Source organism: Colius striatus, chromosome 18, assembly GCF_028858725.1.
Source record: "Colius striatus isolate bColStr4 chromosome 18, bColStr4.1.hap1, whole genome shotgun sequence".
NCBI classification, from domain to species: Eukaryota; Metazoa; Chordata; class Aves; order Coliiformes; family Coliidae; genus Colius; species Colius striatus.
The window spans coordinates 9,218,201-9,243,635 of NC_084776.1; the positions used below are offsets into that span (position 1 = coordinate 9,218,201).

The 25,435-nt window shown below is 51.3% G+C and overlaps 1 protein-coding gene across 7 annotated transcripts in view; it reads left to right on the plus strand.

The window, feature by feature from the left end:
- Positions 1-25,435, plus strand: part of MYOCD (myocardin) — a 237,226-nt gene that overhangs the window by 205,488 nt on the left and 6,303 nt on the right. For 5 of the 7 annotated variants that reach the window (XR_009819998.1, XM_062011013.1, XM_062011014.1 and 2 more), the window contains 9 exons: positions 4,782-4,847; positions 9,677-9,732; positions 14,186-14,261; positions 16,479-16,640; positions 20,750-20,916; positions 21,560-21,685; positions 22,144-22,427; positions 22,898-23,051; positions 24,319-25,272. Coding sequence is in view for 6 of the 7 variants with exons in the window: in XM_062011013.1 (XP_061866997.1) it covers positions 4,782-4,847; positions 9,677-9,732; positions 14,186-14,261; positions 16,479-16,640; positions 20,750-20,916; positions 21,560-21,685; positions 22,144-22,427; positions 22,898-23,051; positions 24,319-25,272 (2,045 nt within the window). In the remaining variant the exon portion in view is untranslated. The remainder of the gene's footprint in view (positions 1-4,781; positions 4,848-9,676; positions 9,733-14,185; positions 14,262-16,478; positions 16,641-20,749; positions 20,917-21,559; positions 21,686-22,143; positions 22,428-22,897; positions 23,052-24,318; positions 25,273-25,435) is intronic. The other 2 variants (XM_062011018.1, XM_062011019.1) reach the window with 2 other exon arrangements.

The following is a 25,435-nucleotide window of genomic DNA, read 5'->3' on the forward strand; positions in this document are numbered from 1 at the left end:
GGTGACCTGCTGGAGAGCAGCTCCAGGAGAGAGACCTGGCAGTGCTGGTGGGCAGCAAAGAAACGTGAGCAGCAACATGCCCTCATGGGCAAGAAGTCAATGGCATCCTGGGGGCATTGAGGAGAGTGTGGGCAGCAGGTTAAGGGAGGTTTTGCTCCCCCTCTACTCTGCCCTGCTGAGGCCTCATCTAGAGTCCTGTGTCCAGTTCTGGGCTCCCCAGCTCCAGAGGGACAGGGAACTGCTGGAGAGAGGCCAGTGCAGGGACATCAAGATGCTGAGGGGATGGAACATGTGTGTGAGGAGGAAAGGCTGCAGGAGAAGAGAATATAAATCCTTATAAATACCTAAATACCTTACCAATGCTGATCAATACCTAAAGGATGAATGTCAAGAGGATGGTGCCATCTTTTTTCTGAGCTCTGCAGGGCCCTTCCCACCCCATCCTGGGATTCTGAGTGCTGATATAACCTCATGCAGCCTCAAAGTTTTCAGAGCACCTGCTCTGCCTGCTACATAAGCATTAGTGGGAAGGGTCACTCTGATCCAGTCTCCTTCTCAGAGACAGATCATGGATTTGGCTTTGCTTGCCTGCCCTAGTCCTGAACCCTGTGAGAAGGGCAGTTCCCCCACCTCCTTGTGTCTCAGAGCTGCTCAGCCCGCTGTGCTGGTAAAGCCAATTTCCCAAAGATAAGATGGTGTCATGAGTGCTCTGGTAATGTCCCAGCATGGGAGATGCTTTGATTCAGGTGATAAAAGTCCTGTCATGGCCATCTTCTGAGCACTGGACTCAAAGTACCTCTGCAGATTGAAGCAGAAGGAGAGTCTACCTACTCCAGGGTTGAGAGAGGATTGAACATCTTTTCCAGTGCATCACCAGGCCAGAGAAAGCCCAAGCTGTCCTCTTAGCCTCCTAAAACTCTGAGGTCAACTCTTAGGGAGAAGGATGACTCATGACTAGGAGTCATGGACAGTGCTCAGAGCTCTGGCTACCAGAGCCAGCTATGACTGGTACCAGGAGGTCTTCTCTGCACTGATGACACAGCCCCACTGCAGAGGATGTTTCTGGAAGCTGTGTCATTAAATGGGACTTGGTGCCAGCAGAGAAGAGTATTTCTAACAGGAAAAAGTCCATGAGAAAAATCAGCTGAGGTGCTGAGGGCCATGGTTAGTCCTGGGCCTGGCAGGGTGAGGGGAGGCCTTGAACTCGAGCTTAAAGGGCTTTTCCGTCCAAAATGACTCTGTAATTCTATGATCTAGGGAGGGATTTCTCATCATAGGAAGGAGCAGGATTGCTGAAAGCAAGGCTGTCTCTCAGCTGATGGCAGCTGATGGTGCCAGCCCAGTCTGGAACCATGGGGTGACCAGTGTGCACACTGCTCCCTCAGGGCACTGCTGATGCTGATGTCCAAGCTGATGTGGGCAGGCAACAAGGATGCTGAGGGTGTGGGACCAAAACTGGACCAACAGCTCCAGCCATCAGTCTTTGCAACATAAACGTTCCTCTGAAGGGTTAGCAAAGCAGTTTCCTTAAAAAACAAGAACATTCAGGAAAAAACTAATTCCTGTATGTGGAGGGTGACAGCATCCTCAACGTGAGTCAGAGGCAGCACTCAGAGCTCAGACCTCCAGACACATAGCAAAGGAACAGGACAGGAATGCAGCTCGAGTCAGACACAGCTTCAACAGACTCCAAGGCCCCTTCAAGAAGCAGCTAAGTGGGAGTTGTTTGGATGGTGCCAGGGGCTCCTCCAGCCTTATTTTTAAGCAGTGTTGGTTGTAACGGTCTATCTGCAGTGCTCAGTGCAGGAGACAAAGGAGAGGCTGTTAGCTGAGGCATGGACCAGCTACAGCAGTGTAGGCTTCCCTGGCCTGTGCACTGTTTGCTGGAAGGCAGAATCATCTGGCACACCTGGGTTCCTGAGTGCTGTTCCTGCATGCAAGCAAAGGCAGAGCTATGGCAGTGAAACTTACACAGGTTTTCAGCACTTGCATCAAGGCAGATGCTGAATCTTATAGCCACAACAATGGAAATCACCATCACCTTCCAAGCTATGCCTCCAGAGAGTTTGTAACATCTCCTGTTCCTCTCAACAGGCTTGGCTGACAGCTGACTGCACCCTGGGGCTGTTAGATTATTTGCCTGCTAGGAAGGGCTATGAAACAAGCAGAAGCAGCAGAGAATGTGGGCTTTGAATGCCCAGTCATCTGATTGATGATAGCATCCCCTTGCTCACGTGGGTGTGGTGTATCACTTGGTCAGGGTGTGTGGGAAGTCAGAGTGAAATGGTGCAAATAATCTGACACACATGGGAGCCGTGAAGGGAAGCCACGGAGCATCCTCACTGGGGATAGTTTACAGCAGGCTGGGGTGGACTGCTGTGTCCTTGGCAGCATGTTGTATGCGATGCTGGAAGTCTTTGTTATCTCTGCTTCTCATTTGAGGATGGGATGTTGTGTGTAAATTGCCTCAGTTCAAGGCAAGATGCTGCAATGGCTGGGACACTGGTCTGGGACCTAGGAGAAGAGAGAACCATTCAAAGGTGACCTACAAATCTATTCTTGGACAGACTGTGACCTCCCTTAGCTCACCCATTCCATAAAGATAGATCTCTTTCTCAGAAAGTGTGAAGCTCTGCACAGTTCTTCAATGTTGTGGCCAATAGCAGAGAAGGTTCTACACAAAGCAACTGGGGTCCACCTCACCTTGTGTGAGATACCTACCACAAGCTGGTTACCCTTAAACTGCCTCTACAGTCATGAGGCATCCCTAAAGCATGGACTGTCTGATTGTGATGTCCTCTGAGGGAGATGACTCCTGCAAAGGAGATGCAAATGACTGGGTCTCATATAGATACCTAGAGTGCAGGGGTCCAAATCCATATCCATGGGCCAACTAGCACTGATTGGGGTGATGGAGGGCTACAGATTTCCCTGGCAGCAAGGTTTGCCAGTGACTTCTAGCCACCAGCTTCACTCTGGCATAAGGGGAAGAGCACACATGCAAACTTTACCAGGTACTGAAGGTGACTTTTTTCCTCTCACAGCAAGAATCTGTCTTTAATGTCCTAAGCTGTGCTGGAATTTGGCAGGACATCATTGTCCCACATGAGGCCTTCACTAAATATCTGATGTGAATGTGAGTCGTGGTTTGTACAGAGGACATGGAAAAGTCACAAGCAATGGCATCTCAGGGGGCCTTGTGCTTTGGAAAGGATCATTACTCAGCTCCATCCCACATCCCAGGGAAGCCACACAGGAGACAGAAGCTGCTGGCAGAGCTCAGCAGGTTGTTCCCAAGGACACAAAAGTTGTTCTTTCCTTTCTTCTCCTCCTGTTGCCACTCAGGGCAGCAAAGGGGATGCAGTTGGGGCTGTGCTGGTCAGCAGGGGACATGTGTGCAGTGATTGTGACCACACAGGTCTTTGTGGCAAGCTGTACTGACTTTCCAACAGGAAAATAGGGAAGTGAGTTTATGCTTTACTTTGTGATACAAGTACCTATCTTCTTGAAGATAAATCTGCATAAACAAAGGTGTAGAATGAGTTATTAAATGAAAGTACAGGTAGGGTGACCTGAGTGGTGGGATGAACTAACTTGTGCAGTCCTGGGCCACACAGGGGTCTGGCTGCCCAGATGGGCTGTGGAGTCTCCTTCTCTGGAGACATTCAAATCCACCTGGATGAGTTCCTGTGTGACCTACTCTAGGTGGCCCTGCTCTGGCAGGGGGTTTGGACTGAATGAGCTTTCGAGGTCCCTTCTAACTCTAAAGATTCTGTGGTTCTGTGATTCTGTGGCGGGATGTCATTACATGGTGTAAAAAAAGAGGTGCCTCTTTGTTAGATGCCTAATAGATACTCTCTAGCTGAAGCCATACCACTAAGACACTGAGTGATGGAGTGATGAGGGTGATGGAGTTGTTAGCCAAAAAGCAGATTCATGCCTGGTGTGCAACAAGCCAATCTGCACACAGAATTGAGACAGGGCTTCATCTTGTGTCTGAGGGTGCTGGGAGGGTAACTCCACAAAGCCAACACTCCCAGCAGGACACCCCCTGCTATTTATACAAAACCCTACCTAATACAGATTGTTATTCTGTTTAGTGAGCCCTCTGCCTGGCATGTAGATTGAGTGAAGGATCATCCAGCCTCTGGCTCCTGACAAAGCAGGTGGTTCCATCCTCAGCAGCCTCTGGTCCTTCTTCAAGAATACAGTCATTATCAAGTCATGCACATAAAGTGACAGGGCCCACCTCATCCACCTGCTGATAATGGTCCCTCTCCCTTGTAACTACTCCAGGACATCCTTTATGAGTATGGGGTGTCTGTCCTGAGGCCATAGATGTTTGTTTTGATCAGTACCATCTTAATATCCATTCTAACTCCAAAGCCCCCATGCATCTGGACCTAGTACACATTATTTTAATCTATCTTCTGTGATCTTTTATCTGGTTACAGAGTTGGAAACCTCTACTCCATCCATAGTACTGGGGTGAGGGAGGTCCTCCCAGCCTCACAGTTCAGAGCTGAGCAACTATTTAAGCTGAAGCCAGGAGGCCACTCGAGGCTGCTGTTACAGGTGTCAGGCAGGGATCAGTCTCTCCCAGCCATCAGGGCACTGCCCACACCAGAAGCAGCCCTGTCCTGCTCATCTGCCTGCCAAAGTGAGGTCAGTGGATGCAGGATGTACAGCTCCTCCTTGGCTTGGGACACTCTGGGATAAGAAAGGTATTAGAACCTCAGTAAACTCTTGCATCTTTTCCTGACGCTCAGTCTCTCTCACAGTTTTACAGCTACGGCTCCAGCAGAGGAGGACCCGTGAGCAGCTGGCAGACCAAGGCATCATGCCACGTGAGTACCTTTTTCTGCCTTTTTCACCCACTTCTGGCTGTGTTCATCTTGGGCACTGCTGGGCACTGTGTGGCAGTGGCTGCCTGCTCAGACCTGCTCAGCTCTGAGCAGTTTGCTCCCAGGGGGAACTTTGCTTCCTGCCCTGTTGCAATATTATGGTGCCTGGTGCTGTACAGCAGTGCTCAGCATTTGCCACACAGATTATTACATCTCTGCTCATATCATCCAAAATTCAGCTGCATAGCTCCCTATCCTAGAGGTCACTGTAGCAGGACAAGCAAATCCAAGTCCAAGCAGAAGACTCACAAAGCTCTTTACACAGGCAAGGGCAGAGTATCCCATGTCCTCCTATGAATGCCAGGATTAGCCCCACAGAATGAGGAAGAGGCAGAGAGGACGCATTTTGGTAGGCTTGGGAAGAAGTCAGTGATGGTCCCAGTGCAGAGAGGCAGCCTCTGGATGAACAAGACAAATCCAGCACTGTGCCTGTGCCCAGCCAGGACCCCACAGAGAAGAACTGTCAGTGTGCCTCTGAGGCCAGTGAAACCCCACCTGGGTCTGCTTGCTGCAGAGTGACAAAGGATGTCCGTGCATTCTCCTCTCTGACCACATTCATCCTTCCTAACCTGGCACTCAAGCCTAAAGGGCAGGCTCCAGGCCAGCACTATCATGTAATCATTCAGCATCAGAAAGCCAGTTGCATGAAGTGAATAAAGATGATCCCCTCTGCACCTGCAGGTGCATCATGAAGCCTGTAGCACTATCAGAGAAAGGATGTTGGGAGCTCAGCCCTGCTTGATGGATAACTCCATCCTGACCTAGCTCAGGCTCATTGTGCATGAACCTGTGATTTTCTGGGACTCAGGTAGAGGATTATCCTTCCTGTCTCACCAAGGGTCCCTTGGGTTCACTGCTCAGATCAAAACTTTCCAAAGTGTGTCACTTTTGTCTCTTCTGGCTGCCCTTGAAGATTGTGATGCAGGTTTTGTCTGAACAGCAGAACAGTAACTCACCAAGAGCATGGCTCTAGCACTGCTTGCTGCACTCTGCCCATTCCTCTGCCCTTCTCATGCATCTGCCTTCCTAACGGATCACATCAAAGCAGCCACCAACAGACACCTTCTCAGTACAGTATTGACGCCATCAAGCACTGAGAAAACTCGAGCAGGATGACAAAAATCATGACTGTCACAATGATCACACAGTTTTAAGACTGCTAAATACTTCTTTTTCCCATGTTTTTCTTCTGTTTATTTCTTTAAGGGTTTCTTTAAGGCTTGCCACCAAAGGGCAAGCATTTTAATCACAAGGCTCCAGGGGCTTTAAGCAAAACACTGTGACATTTGCTGTAGTATGGCAAGCAGTGGCATTACAGTCAGTGGCCAAAAATATGTCTAACATCTCCCAGACTGCTAAGTCCACTCTAAGAAGTGGACACACTGAGATAAGGTGCAGGACACGTCACATGTATGGAGCAGTAGTGCCAATGGGGAGGTTTGCACAGCTGACCCTGCTCTGCAAGGCTGAGTGCATGGGACTGCACTCACAAATGGCACCTGGCATTTAAAACTTTACACATTGCAGAGCACGTTAAGGCAAATTTATTTGATGGCAACTGGAGGGTATCTTCCTGTTTACTTATGGCTTCTTTGCACTCCCAGCTTCTAGGCTGACATTTTGCAGTCTGGTTTCTGTCCAAGAAGGCCATTTTGGGAAGCTTGAGCAGAGTTTACTCACTGAAAAGCAATAGATGAAAAGGCACTTTTGCCATTATAAAAACAAACGTGCAGGATTTAACTGCTGAGCTTGACCCCAGGAAGAAGTGTCAGACATTAGCATTTAATACATGGGAGCCCCAGCCAGCTTCCCCATGGCTTGGGCATCTGCAACCATGCCTTATGAAAAACAAGTCTTTGTTTAACCATATTGTCCCATGCACTGCTGGCTCTGAGGCCCAGCAGGTGAGGTGGGCTTGAGGAGGTGCACTGGGACAGGATCTCAATTCACATACATTGCAGGAGGGCAAGAAATGAACCCATATGTCTGTAACCAGAGCATGTAACCATGTAGGAGAGAGAATAGCCCTTCTGGGAAGAGCAAAGATGAGCATTGCCAGTCTCCACCATGGGAGTCAGGTTTGGGACCAGGCTTGGAGCACACACTTGATCCCACGTTGCACATCAGATGTTGAGATTTGGCACAAGAAGGTCAGAGTAACAGAACAGCATTGCCTGAAAGATTTGAGGGCTTGTAGAAACCCTTGCAGGAAGGGGAGTTGGTGACTACAGGCAGAGCCTGCTGAGCTGTTCTGCAGTGCAGCTGTAGCACAGTAAGCCTGAAATGTTGGAGTAAGCCCTAGGAAGCTGTCTGGGTTTTGGTACCCAAGAGAATAGAGCAGAGGAAAGCAGTGCTGAGCATAATGCAGTGAGATGAATATCCTCACCAAAGCCCAGTCTGTGTTCGGTTTGACTGGAAAAGATTAATGCCATTGCACACTTGAGCTCTGTTCACACTCCTTTGGACCTTCCTCTATGAAATGTGAGACCTTCAGGTGGCCCCAACACTGGAGAAGGCAGGACACTACCTAAAAGAGAAGGCTTAGGAGCAGTGGCATTGCACAAGCCTTCAGGTTTAATGCTGGACTCTGATTGCCAGATGCTTTCAGACTGTAAAATGAACAACTGGCTGGAAAAAACCATCAGCACTACTGAAAAAAAGCCTTATAAAGACAGGCACAAGCTGGCAGGCTAGAGCAACCTCTGGGTTCCTTCAGCCCTGTGACTCTGTGTGTGGAGGGTCCTCTGAAAGCAACAGGAGATCCAGGTTCAGTGAGACAGCCACAATCCTGATGCTTAGGAGTGCAGCTGAGAGCAGAGCCTGCCCCACTCTTCAGGCTGACTGAGATGGAAGCTTCCAGTTCATGCAACAACACATGCAATTTTATTGTTCTAGTGAAACTGTTGAAGACCCAGCAGAAGCATTTAAACCAAGAGCATGTGGGGCTGCTTGCAGAAAGGCAAGCTGTAGGCCTGAGCATGGATGGACCCTCTCCCTAGGCCTCCACAGATGCCTGTGAGACCCACCTCACCCAAAATGAGGGGGAGGTAGATTGCAGGATAAAGACTTCCTCAAGGCAAGGTTCCTTCTACTGTGATGGTCTGCAGAAATAGCTACACTTGAAGTAAGGACCCTCTTGCTGTATGCAGCCACCACCTCGTCCTCTAACTGAAACCTTGGAGGCAATAACCCCAAGATGATCAACACCAAACACAGTGGCTCTGCCCTGTTGCCTCCAGCCCTTCAGTCATTTCAAGCTGACATGTCATCCTCTTACAAGTGGTCTGAATAACCAGTGCTAGCAATGTCTTTATTTGTTTTGCAGACTAATACAAGCTGCAGCCTCCACATAATTCCTCCAAAAAATCTTGGTAAATGACAAAATCCTGCAACATTTTCCCCTTGAGTAGCACGGTGTTTGGCCAATGCCCACGGCACACTCCCAATGCCAGTGCTTCCCAGTGAGCAGGGCTGGAAAAGTCATCTCTTTCACTAACTTTATTGTCTTGTGTGCACCATGTTATTTTGCTTCTGATTAAACCAGCTGTCACAAGCCCCCAAGGCTGCTCACCAGAGCATGGCACAGCAATGCTTGTCTGTGTGTCCTCTTACCAAATGTTAGGAGCAGGAATGTGCCTTCTGTGCTTTGCTGTGATTCACCAGCAGTTATGGGGGATGCCCTCAGTGTTACCTACCAAAAACCATCTCAGAGGGCCCCCAAACATTCCCATGCTGCCTCTAGTCTTGTCTTCATCCTCCTCTAGACTGACAGAGAGTAATATGTCCTGTGTGAAAATGATTTATGTCCTTATTGGACCTCATTCAGAAGACAGAAAGGGGATTCCTGTTGCCAGAGCTGTAGCAGACTGGTTTTGTGGGTCAGGACACCCTTCCCTGTCCCAATGGGAACAGTTAATTGTTACTACTTACACAGACAGGAAAAGGATTTTTAAGGATCTCAGAAATATTAACCCATTCCCTATGCAAATTCTGCTCCTGTTTCTACTGAACCAGAGTAAACAAGGAGATGTGCAAGGTTCTCAGGTGCAGACTGCTCCACAGGACTGGTGTTCACTGGTCTGACACCCAGGGATGACTGGCCTTTTTTAGAGACTGATCCTCCTCGGTGTCAGGAGATGCTGAGGGCATGGTCTGCTGCCTGGTACCTGCCCAGGCAGCTTGTCCCTGGGCTTCTGAGATGCTTCTGAGCAGGATAAATGTCCTGTGAGAGGTGGAGGGGTAGTTAGTGAAGGAATAGGACCATAGCTTTGAGGTTTTGCCTTGAAATAACCTCGCTGGAGGCTGTGCCCACATGACCCTGTCAGGTATTTTCAGTTTTCCTGCTGGCCTCAAGCCTCAGTCACCTGCAGGTTTTATTTGCAGATGAGTTCCCCTCTTGGGTTGTTGCTCTTCCCAGATCTGTCTTCTGGGGCTGTGGTGCCTTCCATGACCTGCAGGAAGCACCCCAGGGAAAAGCTGCATCTGTTCTCTGACGTGTCCCACTCTCCGTTTCAAAGCCTGCACCCCCTCCCTGCCCATCTGCCTCCTGCTCTCCCCGTGCTCTCCATCCCTCCTGCTCTCTTGCCACAGACTGGCTGAGAGCATGGGATTTCCCAGAGCTTTCCTGAGTTATTTTTAGTCAGCTCAATAAAGAGAATGGCTAGTTTGTGTTGCTATTTTTATAGCACTCATTAAAATGCTGTTGCTGAATATCCTGGTGGCTGCTTGCTTCCACTCCTGTGCTGACTGCTCCTCTTTCTTTCCTGTTGCAGCACTGAAAAGCCCATCCACATTCCATGAGCAGCGAAAAAGTCTGGAGCGAGCCAAGGTAACTCCTGCAGCCATCCCGATGAGGGAACACGTGGGCTCGCTTTGCATGAGTTGTGGGGTTTGAAACCACCTTCCACCACTGTCCCCTCCTTTGGCATCCTCCTTTCAGGCCATGTGGCCAAGGACAAGGTTCAGAGCATCTCCCCTGATTCTAGATATGGTGGGGTCAAGATGGGGTTCACAAACACTCTGGAGGACCTTTCTCTGAGTAGGGAAGGTTTAAAAGGGCAGAGGGGTCAGCTGCACCCTGAGCTATGGGGTGCTACAACAGCCCCTGGCTCTCACAAGAGGCTGTGGGCAGGAAGGAGTTCTGCATGTCACTGGCAGTCCTTTGGTAAGTGTCTAACCAGCTGTCTTCCTCTCCAGGCAGGGTCCACAGCCCATTCCTCACTGTGCCAGCTGCTCTCCACTCCTGCTCCAGTCAGGGTACTTAAAGCAGGGCCAGCAGGAAACAGGACTGAAGGAGCCTAGCAATTTAGCAAGTGTGCAGGAGGAATGCAGATGCATTTGCCACCTGGGGTGAGTCCCCAGGGGTCTCACACTTGCCATCAGACAGGAGCCTGGCTTTTAGCTAGTCAGTGCCCCTTGGCCATTATGGCACACAAGTTCCAAGGGGCTAAGTGGGCTAGGCTCCCATTATCTGACTGCACTCAGGCTTCCCTAAATATTGCTGAAGGCAGAGATAAGATAAGAAGCCATTTCCAAAACACATCAAAACTGTGATGGGATCACTTTTAGGGAAGTCACAAGGGTTTTCCAGGCACCCATCGCCCAGCCTGAACCCAGCCAGAGGGATGCCCATGAAAAGGGAACCATCGGTCACACAGGTTTTGCTTGAACATAAGAATTTGTTCCATTAATCTGCAAAACACACTTGCAGTCACATGGAAAGGGACCTTTGCAAGGAAGAGTGGTTGTGAAATATGGAGAAGTGCTCTTCTGAACTTAAACACACTCCAAATCACTTGCCCTGAGCCTCCTGCAGGAATAAACGGCTAGCATGAGAGACACAATATGACTCTGAAAAATTAGCATGCTTACAAGATTTCAAGCAATCCAAAGTATCCTTGAAGTGTCATATATTTTACAGTTTAAGTATACATTCGTGTCTCTTCGTCTTTCTCTTCAAAAGCTTTCACTGGCTAGTTGCCTGGAGAAAAGGGAAAGATGGTCTGGTCTATTCTGAACTGCTCACATTTTTATGTTCATGTCTAGTCCTTTAATGTATTCATGTCCAGTGAAGACACTAATGAGCACAGCCCACAACAAACATACACTCCTTTGCAAGGATTCCCTGCTTAGAGCTGTGACAGGGAAGGAGTGGCTGTTTCTAGATAATTATTCAATAGCATTTGTTATTTAGCTGATATTCCTCCAAACTTTGTTTCTCTAAACAGAAAGCAGATAACAATAACTACTTTCATGTGTCTTGAAAGCTCTTCTGCTTCAGCTGACACCAAAGAAAACCCAAAACACTCCACTTCTGAAGTCTTTCTCCATCATTTGCATTCTAATGACACAAATGAAGCTTATAGGTCACAAGGAACTGAAACAACAGAAAGCCAGGCTGAGGCAGTGGGATTGCTGGGTTCAAGGCACACAATGCCACATCCATGGGACAGCAACTCAGAGTTGACAGCAGCCCAAGCCAGGACCTGGCCTAGCTGGAAATGTGCTAGGTGAATGTAATTGCACTCAGGTGCAGACACCAGTTTGCTTTGAGATGGCTCAGGAACCAGGCACACATGGTCCAAGCAAGGCACTGTGCTGGTGAAAATAAACTGGGGAAAACATAGAGGGGGAAGGGTGAGGAATTGTAGAGCCTTCAGTAAATAAAATGTCTATTATTTGTTTAAACATGTCACTGGCTATGTTAGAGGCTGGCATCAGGCCAGCATGGCTGCCTTTGAAGTCCATGGCCTGTAACAGAGCTGGCTGGCAGGGCAGGGAGCAGGCTGACTTTCCTGAGGCAGCCCGGCTCAGTGTGGCTTCAGCACTTACCCTCAGTGCCCTGGCAAGCGTGGCAGGGAGGGACTGCAGGGCATGCCCATCGTGCCTCTGCCCCAGAGCACAGCAGCCCCATCTGGGTCATTCCTCAGGGATGTGAGACCACTGACAGACATCCCCTCCTCCCCAGCAACCAGCCCTGGTGCCTTTAACCTGTGCTGTTAGCAATGTCCCCCAGTTCCCAGCCCAAGCCGTTCTGCTGAAGTTTAAGCCCAGTAACTTGTCTCCTCTCTGCATCCACATGCACAACTGCTGATGTTTTTTCTTGTAGCACTTTTTAAAAGCATTTTGCCTCCTGTTCCCATATGGCCACTTCACCCCTGGACTGACCATCTCCCCTCCCTTCAGCCTCTCCTCACTCACCCCATCTCTGGCTCACTGGTGGTTTCTGTGGCTGTTGTCCTGACCCTTCCAGTGGGTTGCTTCAGACACAGGGCACAGATCAGGCCCCCACCGTTCCTAGGACCCATCTGACACCCTTCCTTGTGCCTCCTAGAAAGCTGCCTGCTGCTCTGGGGATGTGGTCCAGCTTCTGATCACTAGATCCTCCAGAGCCTTCCATAGTTTTGTTTCCCTATGGAGTAACTAAGTTCTCCTTAAGGACACTGTACAGTGACCTACAGAAGCATCCATCCCAGTGCTTAAGCAGCTGGCTTAGCTGTGGCTGTGACCTGAGTTCAGTCCTTTCCAAATGTGTTTCTTGAAATCAAAGGTATTTCAGTTTGTTTCTTCCATTACTCTTAAATCATCTTGCACTGTAATGTTGAATGATTCAGAGGTGAGGAGTACATCTTCTATCATCCAAGGCCATAGTGAATGTATTGACTAGGAGAAAACAAAATGCTGTGTAACATGATTTGATATATTCTTCTGTTTAGACTGTGAGCCTTTCCTAATTCCTCTGGTGACCCGCAGCTATGCTCCTTTTTTATGTTAGTCTTATCCAGACCAAATTTCTCTGTCTTGCATATGAGAAAGCCATGTGAGATAATGTCAAAACATGCTGAAAGTCAAACTGCATGACATTCATTGTTTGTTCCTGTCATCCCTCCATAGAAGGAAATAAGGATGGTGTGATGTGCTTTGTTCCTCCTCGCTGTTCCTCACCTCCTTGCTGTCTTCAAAATCCATTTGTATAGATTGCTTGATTATCTGGTCCAATACTTTGCTGACTGGTTTATAATTTCCTGGGTTTCTTCTCTCCATTGCTTCTAAAGCAAGAAATTCTGCTCTCCCTTGCCCAGTTTCCTGAAGACCCCCAAATAGTTGCTGTTGCTCTAGCCTTGTGTGGCTCAAAGTGTTTGGGAATATTTAACTCATCTGAGTATTCTCCAACCTGTTCTCCAATGTGATAACTGGAGCTTCTTCTCTTTTGTTGTTGAAGGTTCTTGGCTTGGTGATCTGATTGATAAATAGCCATTTATCTTTTCAGTGTGGATGGTTTAAAAAGGCATTAAATCCTGTAGCCATCTCAGCAACGTGCATCATTATTTCTCCTGTTTATGGAACACAGACAGCACTTTCCATTGCCTTGTCCTGGTTACAGAAGTCCTTACAAAATCTTTTTCTTATGATCCTGGACACTTTGTACTGTGGGTTTTCCAATTTTGCTCAAGCTGCTTACACTACTCTTTTATATTTATCCCTAAGATTTTAAGCTCTTTGAACAATGTATTTTTTTTGTCCTAGTTCTTGAATCTCAACTTAGCAAACAGCTAATAATTTGTCCAAGTTGTGCTCTAGCTTTTCTTCACCAGAGGATAAGCTGATATTTGTATTTTTGAGATCAGCTGCCTTCAACACTGACTTCCTTGGCCCTGATGGACAGTGTTACTGTACTACTGCATGCCTTGCTGTTCCTATAGCCATGAGACCATTGGCACAAGGCTCCTGGATCGTGTTCATCACAAGCTCAGCTGCAGTGATCTACAAGGTGGATTTTCCCACCCTGCATCAGAGCTGGGGTGAGGAGCACAGGAGGCCTGCAGGAAGGCTAAGCCTTAGGGCTGACCTGGGTAAAGAGTCTGGGTAATCCCATGGCATGCTTATCAGGCTTCCCACAGAAGCCATTGCTAACAGCACACTCGGCAGCTGCCCTGGTGCAGCTCCCAAAGGCAACATAGCATGCTATGCTAGGAGGAGATCCACCACTCCCAGGCTCATCCTCCCCAGGAGCCCAAGGCAAATTGGAAAGGACACAGCCTAGGAGTGGGTATAGTGAACAGTCAGCAGCTCCATGCACATTGTTGCCTTCCTGAAGAACTTCTACCCACAAATAAGGCAGCCTCAGAGTGAAAAGAAAACATGACATAAATGACATTTAGGAGCACACTCAACCCAGCTTGTAATAAATACAAAAGATCCATGGGATGGCCCAGGGGCAGACTCTCTCTGTACCTTATTGCTGCTCTAGCCAGGTAACCCTCTGCATTTGTGTTCTGCAGACTGAAGATTATCTCAAGCACAAGATCAGAAGCAGGCCTGAGAGATCAGACCTGGTCAATATGCACATTTTACAAGGTAAGACTGCCCCAGCTTCTCCCACATACTCCTTGTGTCTCCTGCTTTGTGACTCTTGTCTCTCCTGCCCTACATGGGTTCCCTTCAAGACACTCATCACAATTAATCTTGTCTCAGCTGCTCATGAGAGGCAGATTCAAATGAGACATTTGTTGTATGGAATTCAGTCCAGACACGGTCTTCAGCAGGCAGTACACACATTTATTCCCTGACAGAAGCAGATCCAAGGCCATCTAATCTTTGTCCTGTCTCTGGCAGGGTCCAGTATAAGATGCTCTAGAGGACAGTGAGGTACAGAAGAGCCGTGGAGAGGGTCTATTAGACAGAGGTGCCAATGTCTGATCTTCATGAAAAGCATACCCAAAGCACTTGTTGTCCAGGGCCCTGAAATCCCTGTAGCAGGTGGTTACAATACCCAAAGCAGGGTGGCTTTTGCTTTCCCATAACTCCAGATGTTCTGTGACAACTCATGACGATGCACTCAATGACCCAAGCACAGCCATATGAAAAGGGTGAGCCCTGCTATCAGTCCATGAGCACAACAGCTCTCCTCTCTCCCATCCTGGTGTCCCCTCCCAGCCAGAGAGCTGGCATGGCTGTGCTGCAGCCTGCCACAGGCAGCAGAACGCTGCTGTGTCCCTCCATATCTCCAGAGATAACGAGCTCCTCGGGGACAGGGAGAATGTGCAGCCTCTCTCCTCGAATCCTGTCAGTCGCCTGGAAGAAACAGATCACTCTCTGGCAACTGTAAATGCTGGCCTCTGCACTCAGCATGGATGAAGCCCTCATTTCTTTTTCCTCTGGCACACAGCAGGGCTGAGCCAGGGCCCTGTGCCAGATCGGTGCTGCTGCCTTGCTTTTCCCTTGCCTCTCCATCCCTAAAATGAGCCAGTACCATTGCTTGTTTACCAGGTGGGAAGTGTCTTTCCCTTTGGTTAAATAATAGAAGCAATATAGACTGGAGTTGAGGCTCAGGGGCTGTAAGCCAGATGTGGAGGCAGTGGTGGTCACTGGCCATGGACAGGGCCAGCCAGAGCTGGAGGAGAGGTGGAGCAGAGGCTGTGTGGCTGTGTATTGAGCTGTCTGGATGTGCTGCCGCACACACACTTCTTGTGAGCCTCTGCTCACACCTCTTTCTGTTGTGTTCTGCATTTCATGGGCTTACATGTCCATTTGGTTCATAGCAGGAGCTAGATGTGATTGGGGTTGGCCAGCTGAGACATTTCGCATCACCTTACAGACACACCTTCTGTTACTGGTCATCCCGAGGAGCTCATGTGTATTCATTGCCCTGTAGTCTGAGGCCAGAAGTGACCCCAGATCAGCAGTCCTGACCTTCAGAGAATTGTTCCCTACTATCAGGCTCTGCAGCTTGTGTTGCCTACAGTAAATCCTCTAGAAGAGTGTCCATTCTCTGAAGACTGCACAACCTAGATGCAGCCCTTCTTACTTTAGCCCCCAAGGATGTAGACATGGTCTAGTTCAGAATTCTGCTCCCGAACCACTGACATCTGTGCCACCAGAGGAGACAGGAAAAGCTTCTGTTTGGCTACTCTTCTGTCACCACTTAGTAACTAGGGACTTCTCAGCTGGGTTTGGTAGGGCTGTAGCTTCCAGATCTAGCTGCCTGTGTTATGCTCCTCTCCAGCCTGTCTCCTGAAGACCTGCACTCACACTGCCTCCACATGTCCCAGAGACTCAGCTCTTGATCTGCCAGTGTAAGCCATTTACTCCAGCTGTCAAACACCATCAATGGTTCCTTTCTCCAGCTGTTCCCCAGCAGTAGGCATCCACCTGCATTAGCCCACAAGGGCCAATGGGCTCCTGGCAGGCAGCAGCTGGAGCTCACTTTGACCTCATATTAGTCACAGCTTATTAATGTCATTTCCATTGGAAATCTTTCCTGGACCTTGGGGAGGATGCTCCAGCTGCAGGGTGGGTTTGCAAGTCTGGGCTTGTAGACAGAGGCTCTTGCTTGGAAATGGAGACACTGGACCTAAGGCTCAGAAGAGGATTTATGTCCCAAACCCCACTTGCCTCATCCAGTCCAACATCCTGCCTACGGGCCTAAGAGCAGCTCCTGGTGTGCACTGAGCCCTGCTTAGCTTTTGGCCACAGCCTGGAAAGTCTGTGCTAAAGGGGAGGCACATTCTCACTGTGCACTGTGTTTACAGATGCCCCAGGTCCTGAACTGATGCCTTCCATTTGGCCTTTTAGACTCAGCTGCAGAGGGGTCCATTCAGTCTACTCAAATGAAGCTGAAAAGAGCCCGACTGGCAGATGATCTCAATGAAAAGATTGCTCTCAGACCAGGTCCTTTGGAGCTGGTGGAGAAGAATATTATTCCTGTCGACTCAGCTGTGAAAGAGGCCATAAAAGGTAGTGGAAGTGAACATGCATGTTGTGTTGTGTGCATGGCACGGGGCAGGGGCACGGCACGGAGAGCAGGCACTGCAGGAAGTGACTGGCCTGGACTTAAGAGCTGCATTTCTTGCTTAAATTGTACTGTTTTCACAGTAAGCAGCCTAGTCCAGCATAGCTTGTGCTTTCTTAGCCAGACCTATGAAAAGAGTGTTCTTATCTTCTACAGCAATGACTATTGAAACACACATGATTGCTTAGCCATGTCTCCTCAGAAAGAACCTCTCTTCATAAGCCCCTTCCCTCCCTAAGGCTTTGAGCATGTAAATGATACTGCTGGAAACAGGACATTACTTCCTCCCTCATGTGGGAGAGGACCTGGCTCTGGCTGTGAGCCTGGACTCTCCCACTTGTGCCCTGCCACCCTTGACATCCCAGTAGGTGAGGGTGAGGTGACTCCAGCTCAGCAGGGCTCTAGTTCTCTTTTTCTCCGCTGATGCTGGTAGTATGCAAGTCCCAATGGAGCAGAATGCTGCATTGCTGGCGTGGGGAAGCATCCCTGAGGTGCTAAGCTGGTGGGGAATACCTGAACCCCAAAGCAGGGTACACTCCTCCCTACCAGTACCCAGCACTTGACATGCCTAAGCTTGGCTTTCCTCCATCACCCTGCTGGAGGAGGGACAAAGAACCCTCCGTGAGTATTTTCCCCACACTGCTGCAGGGAGGCTGGTGTGGAGGGGGACACAAAGCAAAAAAGCAACTCACACTTCACCAGGGCCCAGTGCCAGGTCAGGGAGGTCCAAAAGCAGAGAAAGGAGCAGGAAAGGCAGCGGGATCCTGCAGAGCCAGGACAGCAGTCTGTATTTCTGAAGCCCGGGACCATTTTCCTGTGTCCAAATTGTCCCTCAGGTCTGAAGTGAGGCACAGAGAGATGCTCTGACCCTGGGAACTGCTTGTGCTGGTGTTCCTGGTTCCTCAGTTCATGGCATTATTTCCATTGGCATAATGCCACGTGAAGTGCCTGTTCTGGGGTTTAGAGTAAGCTGGGGACAGTGGCAGGGCTGCGGGACAGGAGGGACCTTTGACCAACTGGACCAATGCTGAGAAGAGGAACTGGAACAGGAAGCACTTTGACTTTCATTTCACCTCAGAAACCAGCATCAGTGACGTGAAATATTCCAGGCTCAGATCCCACTCTGTTTTGCTCTGCAACTGCTCCTGCTTGTGGTTCCCCCACTGTAAAGTGCACATAGCGACTTCTCCAGCCTGGCCCTTGAGCTGCTCTGCTTCCAGCTCTCTTCTTTGAAGGTGAAATTTTCCAGGGCTCTGCCTGAAGAGGAATTTTTAAGGAGAGTTCAAGTAAAATCTCCCCAGCCACTTAGCAAAGGAGAGAACAGGAGGAAAAAAAGGAGCTTTAAAATAAAGTCCCTCACCTTTATAAACATTTGAGGCAGTTTGAGGATGACTTTATCCACTGGAGCTGAGGCTTCAAAGTTGGGCAAGCGTGCTTGAAACTGGAGTTTCTCTCCAGCTGCCTTGGCAGGAACTTGTGGCAAACAGAGATTTACAAGACAAAATTGTTAAAAAGTCCGGTTAAAACAATTTGCTTGGATTTAAATGTCTCCCTTTCTCAGTGCCCTTCTAGCACATTTCTGGGTAAAAGACGTGTCCTGAGAGCCAGCTCTATCCCATTTAGGGTGAAACACCCAGCACATTAGGGTCAGACACAAAGCTACTTGGTGCCATCAAGTGCCATGAGTAGAAGGTGGTGCAACTGCACCAGGAACACAAGCCCAGCCCTCAAGTGTCTGCAGATTACCCAAACCAAAGGATTTTTTAAGTCAGTCGCCTTGTGGTGCTCAGGATTTGGGCTGAAGGGCTGAGCACAGAGCAGAGGTGAGCACTGGCGCTTCTGAATGTTAAGCCTTTTGTTTTTGCAATACCAGAAACATGACAGGGTTTGAAATCCTTTTACTTTAACCTTGGAATCTCAGCTGTTTATACAGTGGAAAGTTCAGCTGACGTGTCCCTCTAATCACCTCCGGCAGGGTGAGCAGAAAGTGCCAGACCCCAACCGAAGTCCCAGTGACAGGAGGCCGCCAGTGCCCTACATAGCTGAGCAGTGATATAAGAACCTTTTTTTACCAGGTCCTTGTCATCACTTTGTCCAATATGCTTGAGAGGACAATACCCAGTGCATTAGAAACAGCCCCAAGCGAACACCATTCTGCCTGAGATTACAGCAGAGACATGGGATCATGAAACAATACGGTCAGCCTGGGGGCTGGGTGAGAGCAGGACAGATAAGGGCAGCATTCCCCACTCCACAGACCTGTGGTATCAAGCAGCAGGATGCAGCACATTCCTGTCATGCTCTGGGCTGCCACAGTGTCCTGAAGGTCCCTTGGGCTCCCAGCTTTGGCACCACTCCTCAATGCACGCTTACCAAACGCCAGCCCAGTGGCAGTCTTGCTGATCCACAAGTCCCCCTTGCTTAGGGTCTTTTTTCCCTGTGGGTGGGAGCAGCTCCCACCCAGCCCAGGTGTCAGACCATGCAGCACCTCAGGGAAAGACTTAATTTGGGTGCTGCCTCTGACAGAGAGGGGCCAGGCCCAGGAGGAGCCCCAGTGAGCAGGGAGAAGAGACTGTCCACAGAACACAGTTGATCTCACATCCTCACCCTGTGTGGTGGCTGGGCAGCAGCTGGGGCAGCGAGCCAGGGCTCCCTGCTTCCTCACCCACCCTGGCACCACCAGCCGAGATAAGCCTTATCTCCCAGATAGGGGCAGGGGTCAGAGCAGGAGGGTGCGTGTTGCTGAGAAGGCACACATTGCTGGACCGACAACAGCGGCAGGTGGAAGCTTGTCCCCAGGCCCTTCCTATTTCCCCATTTGTCACCTCACTATCAGTGTGCCAAGCTGCCTGACAAAGACCAGACATGAGCAGGAGAAGATTAAGAGCATGGCCACGCTGCTCCTTCCTCTGCCCCCACCTGCAGCTGTCCTAAGGCTCACATGAGACCTTTTTTTTTTCAGCACTTATCAGCAGGAGCTGGGGGTCAAGAGCTCTTGCCCATCTCACTAGATAGAGTGCCAGGAGCTTTGCAGGGGGGAGAAGCAATGTCTGGGGCTCTCAGGGAGGCAAAGGTACTGGTTTAGAACACATCATATGGGTGAAGCCTGTGGACAGAGATGGGATCTGGAAGCTGCAGTTCAGCTGCAATCAGTTCCACCCATGTTGGCTCTTGTGCCATGGACAGATGGGTCATCTGCCACACCAGGTAGATTTCCACCTTGGTTCTTCTGCTGAGGACAAGATCCCTCACATTCTATGGCCCTGCAGTTGGGGTGTTCAGCTGATGGAGAAGGCAACTCTAATTCTAACTTATCACCTCACACCAACACAGCTGGGCAACACAGCTGAGGAAGCACAAGTGTGATGGGGAGCAGCTGAGGGAATGGGAGTGTTGAGCCTGGAGGAGGCTGAGGGCAGACAGGAGCCCTCTCTGACACTCCCTGACAGGAGGCTGCAGGGACCTGGGGGTCAGTCTCTGCTCCCAAGTAACGAGTGACAGGACAAGAGCAAATGGCTTCAAGTTCTGCCAGAGGAGGTTAAGGTTGGAGCTGAGGCAGAACTGTTTCCCTGAGAGGGGTGTCAGCCCCTGTGCCAGGCTGCCCAGGGAGCTGGGGGAGTGCCCAGCCCTGGAAGGATCCCAGCTGAGGTGCTGAGGGCCATGGGGTAGTGCTGGGCTGGGCAGGGTGAGGGGAGGGCTGGGACTGCAGGAGATTAAAGGACTTTTCTAATTGAAATGCTTCTGTGACGCTACGATTCCAAAGCCCCTCTCTCTCCCCATCTCGGCGCAGTGCTGGGGCAGGATGGTGGAGCCATTCCCTTGCCAGAGCATCTGCCCGGGAGAGGCCTCCTGGCACGGGCGTACAGGCTCCTGGGTCGCCTCCAGGGACACCTCCTCTCTGCACACCTGGTCCCTCCACGGCACAGGCCAGGAGCTGAGGCCGCCTGGGCCGCTGGGGCACGGGGGCAGGGGCTGCAGGAGGTGTCTGCAGCACCGCGGCCGCGGCCAGAGGAGGCGGGCGCGGCGCCCTGACCAGCGCCCTCTGCCCGGGCAGGTTCCCAGGTCAGCTTCCCCAAGCCGGCGGACGCCTTCGCCTTCGAGGAGGACAGCAGCAACGACGGGCTGTCCCCGGAGCAGCCGAGGAGCGCGGAGTCGCCGGGCTCTGCCGAGCCGCCGCCGGCCACCAAGGCCCCGGAGCCCGCGGCCGCCGCGCCGCCGCAGGTGGGGCACTGCGCGGGGCCGCGGGAGCGCGCACGGTGGCGGCGGGGCCAGGGCGCTGCGCGGGGCCGCGCCGCCCCCTGCCGGCCGCGCCGGGAAGTGCAGCCCCCGGGCGGGCGGGTGGAGCCGGGGGACGGGGCTGGGGGAATGGGGGGACTGGGATGGACTAGAGAGACTGGAGTGGACTAGGAGGACTGGACAGACTGGGAGGACTGGGGGAAACGGGGGAATGAGACAAATTGGATGGACTGGGATGGACTGAGCAGAATGAGAGGGACTGAGGCAAACTGGAGGAACTGGGGTGGAGTGGGGGGACTGGAAGGACTGGGATGGACTGGGGGAAATGGGGGGACTGAGACAAACTGGATGGACTTTGATGGACTGGAGGGGATTGAACTGACTGGGCTGGACTGGGGAGAATGGATGGAAAGGGACTCACGGAGCTGGGAGGACTGAGGCAAACTGGATGGACTGGGATGGACTGGGATAGCCTGGGGGAATGGGGATGGTGGTCAGGATAGGCATGGATGGACTGGGATGGACTGGGGCGCTGAGGACAACATGGGGCAAGGGCAGTGAGGTACCAGGTGGCCCCTGAAGGCCCCATATCCCCACTCTCAACCCACAGCTCACCTCTCCGTTGCAGGATCAGCCCCTCAGTGCCGACAGCCATGCTGCAGACCCCTCCGTGGGGCAGGGCAGCCAGTGTGACAGCCCCAAGCAGACCTCGGGCCAGGACAGCCCAACCCTCCCAGTGCCCTCTGCTGTGAAGGTAATTCCTGTGCCCCCAGGAGAGGGAACAATCCCAGGGCACCTGGCTGTGTCCAAGCCTGAAGTGTCCACATGTTGCACCCCACCTGTGTGGTTGGAACAATGCAGGGAGACTGTCAAAGACTGCAGTTTGATGCCTTTTGTCATGGCATAGGTACAGCATTGCACCTTGCTAGAGAGGATTGCTCAGGTTCTGCGCTGTGAATATCCCCTGAGTCTAGGAGCAGAAGGAGATGCAAGGCAACACTTTCCTGCCTCGCAGGACAGGGGCATCATTCTCCATTTCACGTGCCCTCCAGCACAACTGAGATGGGACGTGGCCCAGAGGGAGTCCCCCACATGCATGCTCAGCAGCTCTTTTAGCAGGAGCTGCCCTTGCCCTGTCCCAGGCCCCTGAGTTCCCACAGGAGTGGCAGGATCTCCTCTCTCAGCTAATTTCTTTCCTTCTTGGACCAACAGTCAAAAGCAACCAGTGATAGCAAGAACCGGCACAAAAAGCCCAAGGACACCAAGCCCAAGGTGAAGAAGCTCAAATATCACCAATACATCCCACCAGACCAGAAGGCAGAGAAATCCCCTCCACCCATGGACTCTGCATATGCCAGACTCCTCCAGCAGCAGCAGCTCTTCCTGCAGCTCCAGATCCTCAGTCAGCAGCAGCAGCAGCAACAGCAACAGCAGCAACAACAACAGCAGCAGCAGCAGCACTTCAGCTACCCAGGGATGCATCAAGGCCAGCTAAAGTGAGTGGCAACATGCCAATAGCAGAGTTTAGTCTTCTCTCTCTCTCCAAGTTCTCTCCTGCTGTACCCATTTGTATCACTGCAGTGCACGCAAGTGAAACATAAAAACTTGGGAATGTCACAGTCTCCTGCAAAGCTTTTGTGGCTTGGAGCACTGGCTGGGGCACCTGTGACTTACTGGTGCATCACCAGCAATCTGCTTATAGCCTAGCCTGCTTTCCCTGGGGCTGGCAGTCATAGAATCATAGAACCACAGAATCATTTTGGTTGGAAAAGAGCTTTAAGCTTGAGTCTAAGCCCTCCCCTCACACTGCCGAGCCCACCACTAACCCATGGCCCTCAGCACCTCATCTCCGCCCCTTTGCAATAGCTCATACAGGAGACAGCAGCCTCAAGAGAGCAAAGAGGGGGCACTGGGCCTGGAGACCACAGCAGGACAGCCAAGTTACTCCAGATCTTTGTTATTTCAGGCAATCAAATGAACAAATGGTCAAAAGTTCGAATTCTTCGTCCACCTCTGTCAACAACACCCCTCTTTCTCCTGTGAAAACCACCTTTTCAGGCCAGACCTGTGTCTCATCTATCAAGCCAGGCCCTCTGCCATCTAACCTGGATGATCTGAAGGTAAGTGCAAACTCTGTCACTGCAGCAGCAGAATCTCACAGTCTGAATGTGTTTTGCTCCCTTTGCAGTGCAGTGCCACAGGCTGAGCTGGATGGGAGCAATCACATGTTCCAGACCAGCAAACCAGACCCACCACCACTGTGAGCAAACCCAGGAGTACATCACAATTGGGGTACATCAGCAATTTGGGGGTTGCAGCTCTGCAGGTGCTGTGTGGGTGCATTGCTCCAGTGCATGTGTCAGCAAACCTGAGGTGGAACCTGAAGTCGCTGCAGGCCAGGCCATCAGCTCCAAAGGTTGAAGGCTGATGTGTGGTGCTGCCCCTGCAGCTCATGGCCCCATGCCTTCTGTGGGTTTGTGGTGGGCATCATGAGTGCTGCTCACAGACCAGCCAGAAGCCAGGAGATCAGCACTGCATCCACTCAGGGACTCAGCTTCTCAGTGGTCCCTGCAGCCAGGCCAGCTCAACTCTGCACAAGCAGATGTCTCCTGGAGCCTGTAGCTGTGAGCACTGCTTTGATGGACTAAAGCTCTCATGCAGATGAGACAGGCAGAGCATAAGGGAGAATCAGCCACATCCTCAGTTCTTTTATACTTTGCTGATGGAGCCTCAATCTTAGGGGAGGCCAAATCCTTTCAGGAGAAGAGACTTGGAAGCAATACTCATTATTAGAAAAAGAAATGAGGCAGAAATAACATGTTTGGCCATGGTGATACCACAGCTCAGATGCCTGAATCGTGCAGATGCCTGAACACAAAGCATCCTGGCTCCAAGGGAGATGGTCACATTCTCTGAGCTAGAGGATGCCATCAGGCTAGTTCCTGGTCTGTGTGAAAGTCATCTGCTCATGTAGAAACCTACTGCTAGGAGGAGAATCCTGGGTTGTGTCCATGGCCCAAGGACCACTGTTGGTTTATGGAGAGCAGCCTCAGTTCCTGGAGGAAGAAGGAATTGGACGAGTTCCTGTGTGACCTACTCTAGGTGGCCCTGCCCTGACAGGGGGATTGCACTGAATGATCTTTCAAGGTCCCTTCCAGCCCTTAAGATTCTGTGGTTCTGTGAATGTTTTCCTGCTAGGAAAGGTTGAGGTCTCACAGGACATGCTCAGGGCTGTGCATGGTGCCTGGTGACCGCAGGTGAGACGGTGAGCACCAGAGGGGTCAGAGCTTTGAAGCAGGAAGCTGGCAGCCTGTGCTCTGAGAAACGTTGGCATCTCAAAGGGCTCATCTGCCACTGGGACTGATGGTTGGTGGCTTTCCTTCTTAGGTGTCAGAACTGAGGCAGCAGCTCCGGATCCGAGGTTTGCCCGTGTCGGGGACCAAGACGGCGCTGATGGAGCGGCTGCGGCCCTTCCAGGAGTGCGGCGGCAGCGCCGTGCCCAGCTTCAGCGACATCACCACCGTCACCTTCCCCGTCACGCCAACCAGCACCCTCCCGACTTACCAGTCTCAGTCCTCCACCAGCATGTTATCCAATGGCTTCTACCACTTTGGCAGCACCAGCTCCACGCCACCCATCTCTCCAGCCTCCTCTGACCTCTCTGTGAGCGGCTCTTTGCCGGACACGTTCAATGACGGGCCCATGTCCTCTCCACAGTTCGGTCTCCAGCCGTCTCCGGTGCATGGCAGCGCCGAGGAAAGCCTCATGAGCAGCATGAATGGAGGGAGCATCCAGCTGGAGCTGGAAGGGATTGACACAGAGAAGGACAAGATGCTGGTGGAGAAGCAGAAGGTCATCAACGAACTGACGTGGAAGCTGCAGCAAGAGCAGAGGCAGGTGGAGGAGCTACGGATGCAGCTCCAGAAGCGAAAGAGAAGCAACGGCCTTGAAGAGAAGCAGCAGCCTGCTCAGCATTTCTTTGGTGTTCCCATCAAGCAAGAAAACGCAGTGTCCAGCTGTCCCTTTGCATCCAAACAAACTGCCTTGAAAAGCCAAGCCAGCAGCTCGGATAAGTTAAGTAACTGTGGGGTGCCACAGCTGCCTCACATTGTAAATAGCCACTGCTTGGAGCCCACGGGGCAAAGCACCATCACCTCCTCGACATTCCTGAGCCCGCAGTGCTCCCCCCAGCACTCTCCACTCGGGGCTGCAAAGAGCCCCCAGCACATCAGCCTGCCTCCCTCTCCCAACAGCCACTATCTCCTGTCAGTGTCCCCGGGCTCGCAGGCAGAGGGGCGCAGCGGGTCCCCCCAGACCACCGGCTGCCTTCGCACCGCATCGGTAAGTGCTGAGCACCCCACGTCACGGTGCTGAACACGCTGTGGCCGTGGGCTGATGCTCAGACATCCCACTCTGGGTCTGCTCCTGTCAAACCAGGATGGCTGGCACCCGGGGTGGGCAGCCAGGGGGGCTGTGGCAGCATGTGGAGCTGCATGAAAGGCTG